Source organism: Castanea sativa, chromosome 1 (assembly GCF_040712315.1).
Source record: "Castanea sativa cultivar Marrone di Chiusa Pesio chromosome 1, ASM4071231v1".
Classification (NCBI taxonomy): Eukaryota; Viridiplantae; Streptophyta; class Magnoliopsida; order Fagales; family Fagaceae; genus Castanea; species Castanea sativa.
The window spans coordinates 1,428,650-1,445,184 of NC_134013.1; the positions used below are offsets into that span (position 1 = coordinate 1,428,650).

Consider the following 16,535-nt stretch of genomic DNA (forward strand, 5'->3'; position numbering starts at 1 on the left):
TGTGATGGACTACCTATTAAGTTCTACATCTACAAACTCTTTTTCCACTCTTTAATGTGTGTTTATTTCTAAAAAAAAAAGTTTTATATTCACAATATTTTTACAACAAATTATAGGCGGTTAGTTATTATTGGTTTACATTTGAATTTATTACTAAAATTATTTTTTTGCCCCAACAATAATAACCAATAATAACTTGTCACTTAAAATTTTCTGTGAAAAATATTATGAAAATGTTATGGACATAACATTTCTCGTTACATTAGCTACATTTACCACTCACTTTTGAGTAATTTTAGAATCATAAATTAATCTACAATTTTTTAATCTACAATTTTAATATAGTAAACTATGAGTAGTTAACTATCATTTATTTATTCGGTAAAAAAAAAAAATCAGCACTTATCTGTCAACTCATTATTATTATTTTTTTATTAATCACATCTTACCGCGTCACAATAATAGGAAAAAGGTGTAAAAAAAATTTGTGATGCTATTTTTCACAGGTGATAGTCCAATAATTATTGAAAGAAAAAAAATTGATCGTATTAAGGCCAATGCGTAGAAAAAGTCATAGTACCTACCAGTAGAAAACGAGACAACGGGTCCCACCCTTATCTAATCTTTACCCTTTAATCACACCAAAAGTCTCACACTCCCGAGCTCAGCGGTGACGTGTACGGCCATACCTAACTCACCCAAGAAATGATATATCCACAATATTTTCACAATATTTTTACAATAAATTTTAAGTGGTAGGATGTTACTGGTTGTTATTGTTGAGGCAAAAAAGTAATCTTAGTGTTAGGTTCAAATTTGAACCAATAACAACTAACCACCTACAATTTGTTGTAAAAATATTATAAAAATATTGTGAACGTAGCACTTCTCGACACACCCATATATTAATGAAACAGAAAAAGAAAAAAAAAAGCTACTGGACCCCACCTCACCTCAAATACGTTTCTTTCTGTTTATAAAAAATCTCAGCTCCACCAACCAAACAAACAAACAAAAAAAAAAACTCAGAGCTGCCTCCCAATGGCTCGCACAGCTTTTAGCGTCGTCGTCGTCGTCGTCCTCTTTATCGGCCTCTCCGGTTCGGTCTCTGCCGGTAGGGACCTAGTCGGAGATATTCTCCGGTTGCCTTCAGAAGCTTCCAGATTCTTCGGAAGAGGTCGTGGTGCTGATGTGGCCGATGATGACTCGTCCGGAACCAAATGGGCGGTTCTGATTGCCGGTTCCAATGGTTACTGGAATTACAGGCATCAGGTTATTTATTTATTTATTTATTTTTTTACCTTCCAGTAAATTTTTGTTTTTTCGATTTTTCTGAACTTGTTATTTTCACAAATATCTAATTTTTAACTGTGTTTCCTTGATTTCTTTTTTTTACCCCTGGGTTGATTTTGTTTTTATTTATTTGTATATATATTTTTTGTTTTGAGTGGTGTGTTAAGAAAGCTAAATGATCATAATGGATTTGCCTAAAAGTAGTAAAAAGTTGATGGAATTATTATTGGGTTAAAAGCTTCTAATAATTTTCTTGAGTACTTTATTTAATGGCTTTTGTCTAAGAATCAGTCAGCACTTAGGATTAGTGTTTTCAATAAATAGGTGCGCGAGTTTGAATTGAATAAGTGAGATTTTTATGATTTTTGCGTAACAATAAAAGATCAGAACTTATTATCAGTTCCAATTGATGAACTTTCGCTTGATTCAAAAGTATAAGCTATTAGGAAACGGTGAATTTGATCTTATGTTGCAAAAGCATAAGATATTAGGGAGATGATGCAAGTAGAGAAGGGTTCGAAATTAGCACCACCTTTGATAACATGTTATATTGACAAATAAAAATATAGCAAATTAAATTTTATGAACTTCTTTTTCTTTGATAATTCGATCGAGCGAGGGTGGATTTGAACACTGGATGTCTTCCTTTGTATATATATGTGTGTGTGTGTGTGTTTTGAAATTTTGTAATGCATTAGGGCACCTGATTAGTAAGCTGGCTCGGGCCGATTTATTGGATGAGATTATCAATCGATTTTTGTGTCTTTTACTTTGTGAGTTTCGGGATTATCAATACATTACTATTGTGTTGTATTTGGAAGGACCTTGTACTGATCTAATCATTCCTACCATGATCGCATTGAAAATAGAATTGTCAATGATGGACCAATTTGTTTTATAAGTGAGTTTATGGATTGATAACAGGGACTTTGCGGTTTGATATCTTGAGTTGGGAGGACCACTGTGTGAGTACACTGAATAAGTATTTATTCAACCTCCTCTTGAGTGCCATGTTATGCTCTCCTCTCACATGGTTCCACAAGTATTCATAACTTTTTTCCCCTATTTGGACTCTTTGTTGGACTTTACATGTTAAATCCCGGTGTGATGCAATCTAACTTGAACCTTGCCATTTTCTTAGTTGTTCTAGGGGATAAAATTACTATTAATGAACAAAAAGCTATAGGGTACGTAAAGATAATTCGCCTTGAGACAAGAAAAGAAACTGTATGTTTTGTAGCATAGTGCAGTTATGTTGACTAGTTTAATTTTTTTTTTTAATACAAGTTAGAAATTCTACTCTACCATAATCTAAATGTAGACGTGTGTGAAACTCTCAACTGGAGACTTGAACCCCAACTCTTGTTCCCCACACCCCATAAGCACTTATACTTGTGGAGTGATTATCGCACTAAGGGTGTGCGGTGGTATGTTGACTAGTTTAATGAGTTCCTATTGTATGTATAAAGTAATGAGATCATTTGTTATTGTTTTTTGTGCTATGGATATCTTGGTCATGCTTGTGTCCTATTTAGAGCTTAGCAGTAAACCATTGTCTCTTGTTTGTAAGTGTGATTTTATTGTTTGATGAGATTGTTAATGCCCCCCCTCCCTCCCCCCTTCTATAACTTCTTTTACAGGCTGATATTTGTCATGCCTATCAACTGTTGAAGAAAGGTGGGTTGAAAGATGAAAACATTATTGTTTTCATGTATGATGACATTGCTTTAAATGAAGAGAACCCTAGGCCTGGAGTTATTATTAACAAACCGGATGGCGATGATGTGTATGAAGGAGTGCCAAAGGTCAGATTTCTTTCCTTAAGGTCTTAATTACTGCTAATACTGTAAGTTGTGATTTTCTCACTTATGCAGTGGGTTCTATTGTGGCAGGATTATACTGGGGAAGATGTTACTGTTGGCAATTTTTTGCTGTAATCGTTGGAAATAAAACTGCTCTTACAGGGGGTAGTGGGACGGTTGTGGATAGCGGTCCAAACGATCATATTTTCATATACTATAGTGATCATGGGGGTCCTGGTGTTCTTGGTTAGTAGCGATCTTTAAATATATTTTTTTCGGTGCTTGCTTTTGTTGGTTGCAGGAGTTCATCAGATTGCTTAGTTCTCATTTACTTGGGCTATTAGTCTCTTAAGTTTTGGTGTGGCTTTCCTATTATTTGTGTCTGGCTTAGGTACCTTTTAATTTCCTCAAACTGAAGCTGTGATGCATGGGTTCCCATGTCAAAAGATATCTTTCTTGGTGTGTAACTATGACTTATGCATCACATATTAATAATTGGATGATTTTGGAATGGGATATTTCGAAGTTATACTCCCATCTAGCTGTAGAGGAGTCAGGGTCTGCTAAAGAGTTCTGGCAAATAGATTTTTTGTGTTTGTGTGTGCTCAAGCACACGTGTGTAAGGCTACTATCCGATATGGGTATAAGATTTTAAATACGTATGTGCTCTTCTTCTCCATCATCTTGGCAATTAAACGAATTATTCTATAATATGCACCCTTAAGCCTGTTTAGGAAGACCATCTAATTCTCTAGAAAGGATCAATTTAATAGAGACGAAGGTTCCATTGGAACAATTATTTATTTATTTATTCTTTTTTTTTAATTAAAAAAGAAGAAGGAAGGAAGCATGGATAAATAAATGATAAGAAGATATTGGAACATCCATTTGGAAGAAATGATGGAAGCAGGAGTTCAAGTACTAATTCTTTTCTTATATACACGGCTAAAACCATAGAAGTATCTGTTCAGCAGAAAAAATTTCAATCCCTCTCCCCTGATTATATTGATGACCATCCTTTTAAAAGTTGGCCACGATATTATAAGGCAAGATCTCTACTATAAGGCTTGGAATCTCCTGAGTTGTCCAACCTGATGTAGTTCAAACCAGTATTGAGTTCCCAAGCCGTTGGCCAGGGCTTAAACTTGTTCAAAGTCTACTCAAGAAAATAAGTCTGAATACATTTTATACAATTAGTTTGTAAACGTTGTTCAGAATATTATTTCCTGTAATTTAAAATATTTTTTTAGATGATGAATTTTATATTTTCTTTATCTGTATGATAATTTTTTGTCAGGCATGCCTACCAGTCCTTACCTTTATGCTGACGATCTGATTGAAGTTTTAAAGAAGAAGCACGCTTCTGGGACCTATAACAAATTGGTGTGTCACAAGTTGAACTATCATTTTCTTGAGGCATTTTACATTTTGGTGTGATGTTAATTTTTAGCTGGACTATGTGAACTTGTAGGTATTTTATCTTGAAGCTTGTGAGTCTGGAAGCATCTTTGAGGGCCTTCTTCCAGAAGGTTTGAATATCTATGCAACAACAGCATCAAATGCAGAAGAGAGCAGTTGGGGAACCTATTGTCCTGGAGAGGATCCTAGTCCTCCCGAAGAATATGAAACTTGTTTGGGTGACTTGTATAGTGTTGCTTGGATGGAAGACAGGTATGCAAAATATTTCTGTATTTTTATGTATGTTATATGAGAAGGAAACAAGAATAGTTTGCAAATATCAGGTTCACTTTAGTTATAAGACTTGTTCTATAATACAGGCCTGTGAAACTAAAATGTTTCTACTTGTGAAAGGAATCAATTGACCATCATTTTCTGTTATAATCTGTTTCGGTCAAATTAAAAGAGAGTGAACATCTTTTCAAAGTCTCTACCGTTGTCCTTTTGCCCAACTTATTTCTTCAACAAAATAAATCCATAAAAACAAGCTATACCAAACACCAAACGAATAATATATATCACATGCTAACCAACTTGCATCAAACTATTTTTTATTCACTTGTTTTCCCTTTTGTTCATTTTTTGTCTAGAATTGATCCTTCAATCATCAGAGTAAGATGATGATGTGTGTTTTTCAATCACAACATGAACGGTATCCATACATTGGGGAATATGACCTAAAATTAAACAAAAAATATCCAGAAAATTTGAGAAGTCAACTTAGACATATAAATCTAACCACCCAATATATTATTGATGATCCTCAATAGGTCTTCAAATTTTAGGGTCAGGATCCATTTGACAAGGCTTATTGGCTTAAAGAGATCGACCAGCATGATGCTTTCAATGTTTGTCTCTTATCCACTAGTAGATACTAGCACACAATTATGAACCATGATTACGCTATAAGAATAGGATAAAATTTCTCATTATATTTATTCTTTACAAAGTTTGACCAACTGCTTGCATCTTTTCATAAATCTGTCTACTGTTTTGTTGATTCCAATTGCGGCATTGCCATGGATCCATTTCCTTTCCCTGTAAAGTGCATCAACTTGGTCAATGGTCAACAACTATCTTTTATCTTATTCACATTTTGATAGGAATCAACATTTGTTTATTCCTCCATTTCTTGATCACCCACTCAAGCAACAAGTTAATATAAGCTTGTTTAGGTTTTGGGTCAGACATTTCATTTTTAATAAATTTCATATGCGTTTGGATTAACTTTGTGCTAAAAATTAGCAAAATAATAATTGTATTTAGATAAGTGAGACTTTAAAAGACTGTAAATAAGCTGATAAACATATAAGTTAAAGGGCTAATTCAAGTTTACCTGAAAATAAAGTCATCATGTACGTGATCACAAGCGAAGTAACTAACAAATTGGAGTTTCAGGTTTTAACTATCATTCAACTCTAGAGTCTAGACATAGTTCAATACGTGACATTATTTAGATGATTCATAAATAAAAAATCAAGTCCATACTAAATTGCATGCAGTAATTTTAATTTGATATCACAGAATAGTATTAAATGCATGAAAAGGATATAAAAAATTACTGTCACAAACAGAAAAAGGTGTGCAAGTTTGTCAGTTTGAACATGGATTTGAGTTCCATGGGGTGCATCATGCATGTAAAAAGAACCAGCTTATAAAAAGAGAAAATACACATCATGCGTCCCTTAAACTGAATCTTGGGGTGGCCTAAAATAATACACAACAATTAAAAAACTGTGACTTATTGAATCTAAAGCGTGCTTTCTGACCTCTGGGAGCCACTTCTACAGTTATCTACCCCTTATAATCATTATTTTGCTATAACATGCACATCTTGGGGTCCTTGGATTCATGATTAAGGAAACTGCTTCAGTTATCCTTGGACTATAAAAGTAAAGTGAAAAAAAAAATAGAACAAATAATATAAGTTGCAATGGGAATCTGCATATCAGTTGCATCAAAGGAGATTCATGATGCTGAAGAAAGCCATGAAAATGTGATATTCTTCCAAGGAAATAATGTTTCTAATGAAGCTCTGGGTCTTGGCTCTCTTTACTCTAAGCAAGGAAGCAAAGGACTAAACCAAGATGCTGCCATTCTTTACCAGGTTTTGTTACATGGTTCTCTCAAATTGTATCTATGGTCCCTAGTTTTACAGCTTGTGCTTAAATTAGAATTTAAGTTGGTCTACATTCTCACGAGAAAAGTCAACTTCTCAATTTAGTTTCTCATGTTTCTTCATAGGCAATTCAAAATCATTTATATTGTGGCAATTAAATCATTGTATGATATGTTTGTTCATTTAAAATTTTAAAGCTATCCAAAGGTATACCATAAAAGTTTATGCAAAAGTTTCCTAGATAAAAATTGGACCATACACCACTGGTGAAATTCAATTTACCATGGTATACAATCTTGGATTTTTAGGTAAAAATCAATGGCTTTTAACACTACTATAATTTTGACTAACATGTAGTACTGTACTATTAGTTTTGAAACATAAATTCTTTTTTCTTTAATAAGGGCTATGGAGTGGAAAGATGGAGCTTTCTGTGGAGTTTTTGATGGGCATGGGAAGAATGGTCACATAGTTAGCAAGATAGTGTGTAACCGCCTGCCTTCGCTCTTACTAAGCCAAAGGAATGCTCTTGCAAAGACTTATACAGTAGCAAATGATAGCACTTTCCAGAACCATGTTGAGAGAATAGATGTTGAATTAAGACTAAGCAAGAATTTTCACATATGGAAAGAGGCTTGTATCAGTGCCTTCAAGTTGATGGACAAGGAGGTACAACTACAAAAGAAGTTGGACAGCTCTTGTAGTGGAACAACTGCTGTTGTAGTCATAAGACAGGTAAAAAAGGCCAAGTAGTTATGAACGAATTACTTCTTATGAAATTTTCAATTTGTTTCTTAATTTTTGCTTTCTTTCTAAAATTGGAAAACTAAACAGGATGAAGATCTTATTATAGCTAATCTAGGTGACTCCAGAGCTGTCTTGGGGACAATCACCAACAATGGAGTTACTGCCATCCAGTCAACCACTGACTTAAAGCCAGGCTTACCTTGTAAGACCTCATTTCCTTCCCAACATTTTATGCATTGAAAAATTGTAGGGCTGGGGGTATATACTACATAGTATTTTGCTATGGTTCTTGTCACACCAAGGAGTTGATCCATACAAGTAATTAGATACAAATTTTCACAATCTTTACGCAACTGCTGCTGTGATAAGTTATGATTGGAACAATATCACTTTTACATTGGCCTGTTATTGACACTACCATTATTTTCACCAATTGTAACATGTCAACTACACAGTTGTGAATTTTTTTTCCTTGTTATTTCACTCACCTTACCATTGAGGACCTACTAATTTTAGATAACTTTTCAGTGACTAATCAATTTTCATTTCTGACATAGGTGAAGCAGAAAGAATAAGGAACTGCAATGGCCGGGTGGCTGCATTAAGGCAAGAACCACATGTCCAACGAGTGTGGCTGCCTCACGATGACTCTCCGGGCCTAGCCATGTCATGAGCTATCGGAGACTTCATACTCAAAAACCATGGCATAATTGCCATCCCCAATATCTACTATCACTGTGTAACTTCCAACGACCAATTCATCATTCTTGCAACTGATGGGGTAAGTGCAAATTGAATGAAGTTTTAATTTGTACATGTTCAAGTGTCAGATACCTTTTCATCGTCCTTCTCATTGTATTGCTAATTAGTATAATGCGTTTTATTTTCATCGTTTGTGCCTGAAAATGTAGGTCTGGGATGTGCTCAATAACGACCAAGTTGCATCAATTGTGTGGGCAGCAGATAGTGAACAGGCAGCAGCAAGAGCCGTGGTGGAGGCGGCTACTGCCACATGGAAAAAGAGATACCCTTGTGCAAAAGTAGATGACTGCACTGCGACTTGCCTCTTTTTACAAAAGAAGCGACATTTTATTGTGCCAGTGGAGACTTGAGCTAGCAGCATTTCTTCCTCTATTTGAATATGTGGCCGTTCCTGCCTTGTTTTGGCCTTGGCACAATCTTGAGTTATTTGGCACAGTTCTTTTTTATTATTTGGAAACCAAAAATCAAAGCAATTATTGGGAACAAAACTAGTTGAGTGGAAAAGGAATACACAACAATTGCTTTCAACTATATAACTATTTACTAGTGCATCTGTTTACTTGTTGAGTAGCAAGATAATTAATTGTATCAAGAACAATTTGAAAGGCTCAGTGGGGGAAAAATCAATGAAAATATTCAGATTAGAGATTCCTTTTTCAATCCTAATCCAACAAGCTTATCATTTGACATTTAAAAAGATGAAAAAAAGAGTGCATGTAAGTCAAGAATATCTGAATATATCACAAAAACGGTGACTAGGAGGAAATGAACTACATTCTTCACTTGAGATTTTATTGGAATTAAAAAAAAAAAGAAAAAAAAAATCCAATATCATTATCATCAATACGGCAGCAACCTTTGTACAAGGGGAAAAAAAAGAAACTAATTTGTTCTGATGTGCCTCCAACAAATGTGCATCTCTTGTTGTTATGATAATTCTACTACCAGAACCAAACCAACCATGCTTCCCAGCTAACATTTCTAACTGTTTCATCTTATCTACATCATCAAGAACAAAAAGAATCCTTTTACGACATAACCTATTCTTGATCTTAAGAACTCCATTATACTCCTCTTCTATTTTCAAATTCTTTTCCTTCAAAACTTCATCAATAATTTTCTGTTGTAGTGGAACAAGACCATATTTTTCAAACTTTTCCCTAACATCCCCAATAAAACCATGAGCTTCAAATTCTTTAGAAACCATATGATAAACAACTCTAGCAAGAGTTGTCTTACCCATCCCTCCCATCGCCCAAATCCTTATAAAGCGGACATCTTTTGAATCTAGAGCTAAGCATGACTCCAATTCCACTAGTCGAGAGTATATTCCTACTAGGTCATTGGTAATATATGAGAATGCATCATATTTCAAGTTGAGCGATATCCATTCTACTATTTCTTGGATATCTAGTGACTCAGGTCTGCAATTAAAAAAGTAGGAAATGCATTGAGTTTGAACCACCAATAAGTTAGACAAAAAAATACGATTCATATTTAAAGTTCAATTTTGTTGACTGAAACAAAAACATGTACATTGATCTGCTTAGGAAAAAATTGAAAGAAGTACAATGAAACATGTATATAGATTTGTTAAGGTTCCAAATAAAGTTATATATAAAAAGGGGGTCATTTGAATATTTAAATGAAACAAATATGTCGGGATAAATTACCTAGTATCCTTTAAATGCCATCCGGCGAGGTTGCCCACCTGTCTCAAAGCATCTCTCCATTTATCCACCCTTGTTTTTTCTTCATTTTCTTCATTTTTAACAAATGCATGTACAAAAGTTTCCATTTGTTTTCGTACATCAGATGAATCAACATAGTGAAAAACAGGTAAAACTACCATTTTAATATCTTTCTTGCAAGCAATGGTACATGCAAGTTCATCTAAGCACCAAGTAGAAGATGCTTAGTTTTTTGAGAGAATGACAATAGCAAATCTTAATTCTTCTATTGCTTTCAACAACTCTAGTGAGAGAGATTTTCCTTTCTCAAGTTTTTCATCATCTTTAAAAGTGTTAATGCCTTTCTCTGTCAAAGCAGTAAATAGATGATCCATAAAATTGTTTCAGGTGTCCTCGCCTCTAAAGCCAAGGAAAACATCATACTTCCATCGCTCAGTGGAAGAACTTGGGAAAGATGATGAGGCAGTTTCCCTACCTATTAAAGCCATTGCAAATACACTACTACTAAATATTGAATCACTATATATATAGATCTGCATACCAAAAAAGAAAAAGAAAAAAAGAAATCAAATACTACTGAAGAAAAAATGAAAGGGAAATTGATGATGTTGAAAATCGTCAGTAAGCTACATGGTCCTCATGTGCTCTAGACAAGATCTGCATAACACAAAAAGAAGAAGAAGACCCTACGAAGAGTACCAGTGTGGTACTAGCCAAATACCCTCCGAAGGTCAAGTTAGAGAACTTTCACAACTCTAGAGTGCCAGAATTAGGGGGAATTATGCGTACCTTGGTTTGTGAGAGCTTTAGGGTTTTTATAGTAGCGTAGAGTTGACATCTGTTTCTTGGCAGAGTGGGTCTTTCCCTGTAGGGAAGATCCTTATTGATACGTGTATATTGCAGGATTCTTTCCTTGTGGGGATCTCTTGGATTAGGGTTAACCGTGGGGCGCAAGATGTTTCCTTATATATATATATATATATATATATATATATATATATATATATATATTCATGAAGGCCAAGCAAAGCCATGCTGGACCCATTGGCTTCTTTATCCCGTCTAGGCGTTTTGGTCATCTCACATAGATGTCATCAGGCATTGGGGTGGAGTCGTCAGCTTATGATCCCGTCATTCTCGTCTTCACTGAATGCATAAGTAAAGTTGATGGGTTCGTCAGCTTTTTATTGGTTCGTTGACTGCCCCCTACTTCATCAGCTTTAGCTGACGGGTTACGGAGTGATTTTTCTGCTATTTTTATTTATTTAGAAAAGGGGTGTTCATTAATGGTTCATCGTGTAGCCATCATTTAATGCTAGGACACATGGCACAAGCTGGTTGGCCTTGTTTTAAAACAAAAGCGTCGCTTCGTTTCCTGTGTATTTTCATCCTATAAATATTTCATTTCCTCCTCTCATTTTTCCTTATTTCATCTTTGCAAACCCTAAGAGAAGGAGAGCTGTCATCCCGTCACCTTAGTTGTCATCAGCTCATGGACCTCGTCATCTCCAAGGTTGTCAATTAATTTTGTAAGTCCTCTTTTCCCTTTATTTCCTTGTTGCTTCCGCTTTTGTAGTCAGACGTTACCTCTATAGAGAGACCTGTCAATAGGCTCTTAGATTACTCTGTCGCTTGTAGGTGAATAGATGTCAGGTGATAGAGAAGCGACGAGTGAACAACCGTTAGTCCTTGAGGGAGTGGGCTATGCAAAGTCGTTCGTTTCTCTTTTTCTCAGCTAGTATTCGTCTGCACATAACTGACGAGCAAGAGGCTTTTATCCGTCGGGTTCTTAAGATCCCCTTTAACGAACGGAAGTGTAGGGACCTGATCACCCTCGATATGTTGCACGCCTACTGTGGTGGTCCAAAGTTGACGCCTGCAGCCCGTAGACTAAATAGATATTCTCGTCGACGTAAGTCCTTCATTCCTTACCTCTTTCTCCCTGTAGTTTGCATGTCGTCTTTGTATCTAACTCGTGTCATTTGTACTTCACATAAATGGAGGCAGCCGGAATGAGAGCATCGGTGAGGGAGTTAGCCGCAACTCCTAAGAAAGAAGAGAAGGAGAAGGGTAAGGAGGGGGCGTCCTCATCGGCTACTAAGGTTGTTGGGAAGGGCGTGCCCAAACGCAAAGCTGAAGGGAAGGATGACTGTCTACCTAAGAAGGGCAAGGTCACTCTTACAGTTGACAAACAATCAAAGAAGCCATCACCTCCCAAACCAAATCATGGGGCTGGTAAAGGCTTGATGGCGGCGACAGACCCCGTTACCCAAGAAACTTGTCGTCTCCTTACGCATAAGGGATATGTCGTCGAGATGGTTGAGTCAATCATTAAGGAGACGGACTTAGACCCTTGTGCCGAGCTAGAGACAACAAACTTAGGGGCATCGGGTCTCTTTGACTATTCTAGGGTACGTACTTTTCTTATACTTTTACTTTGTTACTTACTCGTTAGTTGATGGTTGTCTTATTTTTAGGTGCTGGTTCATATGAAGGCACTACAAGATAGGTGCGCCACCGAGGAAAGGGTGATTAGTCATCTTAGGAAGCGAAATGAGACCCAGATCAACGAGCAGGAGCAATACAAGGAGGTCGTCCGTATTCTTAACAAGGAGGTGACAGATTTGGAGAAAATCAAACTCCGAGAGAAGGCTCAAGAGGAGAAAGTGAATGTGGAGAAGGAGCTAACGACTCTTTGTGAACAAGTAGAGACGACCAAGGTTGAAGCCATCTTGGAGTTTAAGGCTACCAAGCCTTTTATTGATGCCTGTGCTGTCTATAATGGTGACGGTTTTGACAATTGCCTCAAGCAGGTTGGATCCTTCTACCTAGACCTTGATCTATCCGAAGTTACCATGGATGATTCGCTGCCGTCAACCCCTGCTGTCGGTGACACTATTGATAAGGAGACCGACGACTTTACCCATACTGAGCAAGGTGTGAAAGACGGCAGCGTGGTTCTTGCCCAACCTGTCTCGGAGAGACCCGTCACTCCTTTGATCCCATCCACTGAGGGTCTTCTTGCTACGGATGCTGAGAATCCTCCTCCTCAAGATGCTTAGAATCCTCCTTCCAAAGGTGACAAGCATCTTTTTGTTCAAGATGTCCAAAACCCTTCAATTTAGTTTCTCATTTTTAACTTTTTTATGTATTTACGCCCTTTTTCAGACAGCGCTAAGTGCCTTTGTCTTTGGGCTTTTGTTGAAAACACTTTTTATATTATGATGTCTATTTTACATCCGTCGCTTCAAGTATACGTTTGTTGATTTCTTATTTCGATATATGCGTACATCCACTTGACTTAATACGTCCTTTGTCAGGACTTTGTATTAGACTTGTCCATTTATGGACTTTGTAATGAATTTGTGCATTTTAGGACCTCACCGTGAACTCGTCCATTTGTGGACTTCGTGATGAACTCGTCCACTTCTGGATCTCGTAGTGAACTCATCCACTTGTAGACTTCATAATAGACTCGTCCACTTAAGGATTTTATAATGAACTTATCCACTTGTGGACTTGGTAAAATTTTGTTCACTTAGGGACTTCGTAATAAATTGGTCCATTTGTGGGTGTTATAATGGATTCATCCACTTAAGAACCGAGTAATATATTTGTCCATTTAAGGACTTCGTAAAGGACTTGTCCACTTGCGGACGTTATAATGAACTCATCCACTTAAGGACTTTGTAATGAACTCGTCCACTTATAGACTTTGTAATGAACTGGTCATTTTGAGGACTTTGTCTATTCGGTCATCCCTTGGGATGGTTCGTCTGCTTGCGGATGTGGTTTCGAAGTTGTCCACTTGTGGACTTAGTGAGTTTGTCCATTTGTGGACTTAATTATTTTGCAAGCATCCCTTGGGATGACTCGTCCACTGGTGGATGTGGTTTTAAAGTCGTCCACTTGTGGATTCAATAACTTTAAGCATCCCTTGGGATGATCCATCCACTTGTGGACGTTGGTTTTGTAGAAATGCATACATATACGATCTATTTCTGAATAACTCCTCTTATTGTGATAAATATGTGCATAAATAAAAAAATTTTTTTAAAAAAGAATAAAACCTGCCCTTTAGGCATAGAAAGTATTGTAGATTAAAAATAAATAAACTGTAAATGAGGAGTGGCGTCCTTCATGCTGCCTTCTATTGGTAGTATTTCCTGAGATGCTCGGTGTTCCATGGGAGGTGCAACTTCTGCCCGTCTAATGTCTTCAGGTGGTAAGTGCCTTTCCTTTGCCATGATGTGACTTTGTAAGGTCCTTTCCAATTAGGTTCGAGCTTTCCTTAGGAGGGATCTCTTGTAGCTCCCATTACCTTCCTTAAGACGAGATCTCCAACTTGAAAGTCTTTGTGCCTAACCCTGGAGTTGTAGTGCTTAGCCATGAGGTCCTGGTACTGTGCTAGCCTTTGTTTAGCTGCCGCCTTGACTTTGTCCACTAGGTCAAGCTGTAGACGCATTGCCTCGTCGTTCTTCCTTTCATCATGATTGTCCACCTTGTAACTTGTGAGTCCAATCTCAACTGGGATCACTACCTCGCTTCCGTATGCTAGTTGAAATGGCGTTTCTCCTGTAGGAGTCCTAGCTATCGTCCTGTATGCCCATAGTATGCCTGGCAGCTCTTCTGGCCATATATTCTTTTTCCCCACGAGCCGAGTCTCACTGATCTTAAGCAAGAATCGGTTTGTGACTTCTATTTGTCCATTGGCTTAAGGGTAGGAGGGGGAGGAGTAGTGGTTCTTTATCCCCAATTATGAGCAAAAGTCCTTAAAAGAGTCGTCGTCGAACTGCTTCCCCTTATCTGATACCAAGACTCTAGGAATCCCGTACCTGCAGATGATATTCTTCCAGACGAAGCTTCGTACGCTCTTCTCTATGATGATGGCCAGGGCTTCAACTTCTAACCATTTGGTGAAGTAGTCTATGCCGACTATTAGGAACTTCAGCTGTCTCATTGCTATTGGGAATAGGCCCATTATGTCTAGTCCCCATTGAGAAAAAGGCCACGGGGCTGTCATTAGGGTGAGTTCCTCTGTCGGCTGTCTGATGACGGTGCTGAACCTCTGACATTTGTCGCACACTTCGACATAAGCCTGGGCCTCCTTTTACATAGTAAGCCAGTAATATCCAGCCCAAATTAGTTTATGTACCAATGATCGTGACCCTGAGTGGTTCTCGTAGATACCTTCATGGACTTCTCTCATGACATAGTTCACTTTGTCAGGGCTTAAGCATCTTAGGTACGGGCAGGAGAAGCTTCTCTTGTATAGGACGTCCTTTATCAGGACGAATCGTGCTGCCGAGACCTTCAGCTTTCTCGTGGCCTCCCTACCGTCAGGTAGTGTACCATTCTTTAAATAAGAAACTATTGGTGTAGTCCAGTTGCTTTGTGAGTTTATTTCTTGCACATTGTCGTCATTTATCAAAGGTGAAAGCTAAACAAAAGAAAGTACCTTACTGGGGATAAGCATATGTTCTACTGATGTGGCTTTGGCAAGGCGATTGACTTACTCGTTCTATTCCCTGGGGATTTGGATGAACTTGGCCTGTAGTTCATTCACTCGGTCCTACACCAGCTCCAAGTACTTCTTTATCCGCTCCCCTTTGCATTCGTACTTGTCGTTCACCTGACTAGTGACCACTTGAGAGTCGCAATGTATGATCACACTTATTAATCCTGTTGCTTTGGCGAGGTCTAGTCCTGCCACTAAAGCTTTGTACTCTGCTTCATTGTTTGTTACAGGGAAGTTGAGTCAAACCATGCATTCCATCTCATCTTCTTCTGGGGCACGAAGTACTATGCCAGCTCCGCCTGCGTGATTGTTAGATGACCCATCCATGTGGATGCTCCACTGAGGATGTTTTTCTGCCCCTTGGCCTCCACATTGGTGAATTCTGTGATGAAGTCGGCTGTCCCTTGATAGTCATACATGGCGGTATTGTACGTTGAACTCACTCAATTCTATCGCCCATAGCGCCATCCGTCCAGCGGCGTTGGGATTACTCATTACTTGTTGTAGAGGCTTGTCAGTTAGGATGACAATAGTGTAGGCCTGGAAGTAGGGCTTCAGCTTATGGGCTACGGTAACCAAAGCGAAGGCAAGCTTCTCCATCGGTCGGTACCTTTCCTCCATGCCTCGAAGTGCTCGGCTAGTGTAGTATACGGGCTTCTGTACCCTGTCCTCTTCCCGAACCAAGGTTGCGCTAATGGCAGCTGGGGACACTGCCAAGTAGAGGAACAATTCTTCCCTAGGCTGGGGGGGACTTAGCAACGGCTGGGATGAGAGGTAGGCCTTCAGACCCTCAAATGCTCGCTAACACTCGGCCGTCCATTCAAAAGACTTCTTCAATGTGCGAAAGAAAGGTAGGCACTTGTCCATCGCCCTCAGTACGAACCTATTCAGCGTGGCTACCTTGCCATTGAGGCTTTGCACCTCCTTCACGTTTCTTGGCGGTGACATCTTCATTATGGCCCTTATCTTGTTTGGGTTGGCCTCGATATCTCTCTGAGACACCATGAACCCTAGGAATTTTCCAGCCGTCATCCCGAACGCACACTTGCTCGGATTAAGATTCATGTTGTAAGAGCGAAGGGTGTTGAAGGTCTCCCTGAGGTCGTCCAAATGATCGTCCTCCTTTCGGCTTTTCACTAACATGT

General features: G+C 38.1%; 2 protein-coding genes and 1 pseudogene across 2 annotated transcripts; 1 reads left to right on the plus strand and 2 right to left on the minus strand.

The window, feature by feature from the left end:
* Positions 1 to 995: 995 nt before the first annotated feature.
* Positions 996 to 8,821, plus strand: LOC142621530 (uncharacterized; annotated as a pseudogene).
* A 16-nt stretch (positions 8,822 to 8,837) lies between these two features.
* On the minus strand, positions 8,838 to 10,033 carry LOC142620943 (disease resistance protein Roq1-like). The gene is made up of 3 exons (XM_075794268.1): positions 9,855 to 10,033; positions 9,029 to 9,605; positions 8,838 to 8,843 (listed from the first exon to the last, which is right to left on the minus strand). Exons 1-3 carry the CDS (start codon positions 10,031 to 10,033, stop codon positions 8,838 to 8,840), a joined length of 762 nt encoding a protein of 253 aa, XP_075650383.1.
* Positions 10,034 to 14,163: 4,130 nt separating this feature from the next.
* On the minus strand, positions 14,164 to 14,947 carry LOC142621025 (uncharacterized). Its single transcript, XM_075794350.1, has 2 exons — positions 14,783 to 14,947; positions 14,164 to 14,544 (listed from the first exon to the last, which is right to left on the minus strand). The coding sequence occupies exons 1-2, from the start codon at positions 14,945 to 14,947 to the stop codon at positions 14,164 to 14,166; spliced, it is 546 nt and encodes a 181-aa protein (XP_075650465.1).
* Positions 14,948 to 16,535: the final 1,588 nt, after the last annotated feature.

Coding starts and splice junctions, on each gene's coding strand:
- LOC142621025 (XM_075794350.1), bottom strand. CDS start 14,947: ATGTCAGAGGTTCAGCACCGTCATCAGACAGCCGACAGAGGAACTCAC. Junction 14,545..14,782: donor ATAGACTACTTCACCAAATG/GTTAGAAGTTGA, acceptor TTCTTGCTTAAG/ATCAGTGAGACTCGGCTCGT.
- LOC142620943 (XM_075794268.1), bottom strand. CDS start 10,033: ATGGTAGTTTTACCTGTTTTTCACTATGTTGATTCATCTGATGTACGA. Junction 9,606..9,854: donor TGGCATTTAAAGGATACTAG/GTAATTTATCCC, acceptor TTTTAATTGCAG/ACCTGAGTCACTAGATATCC.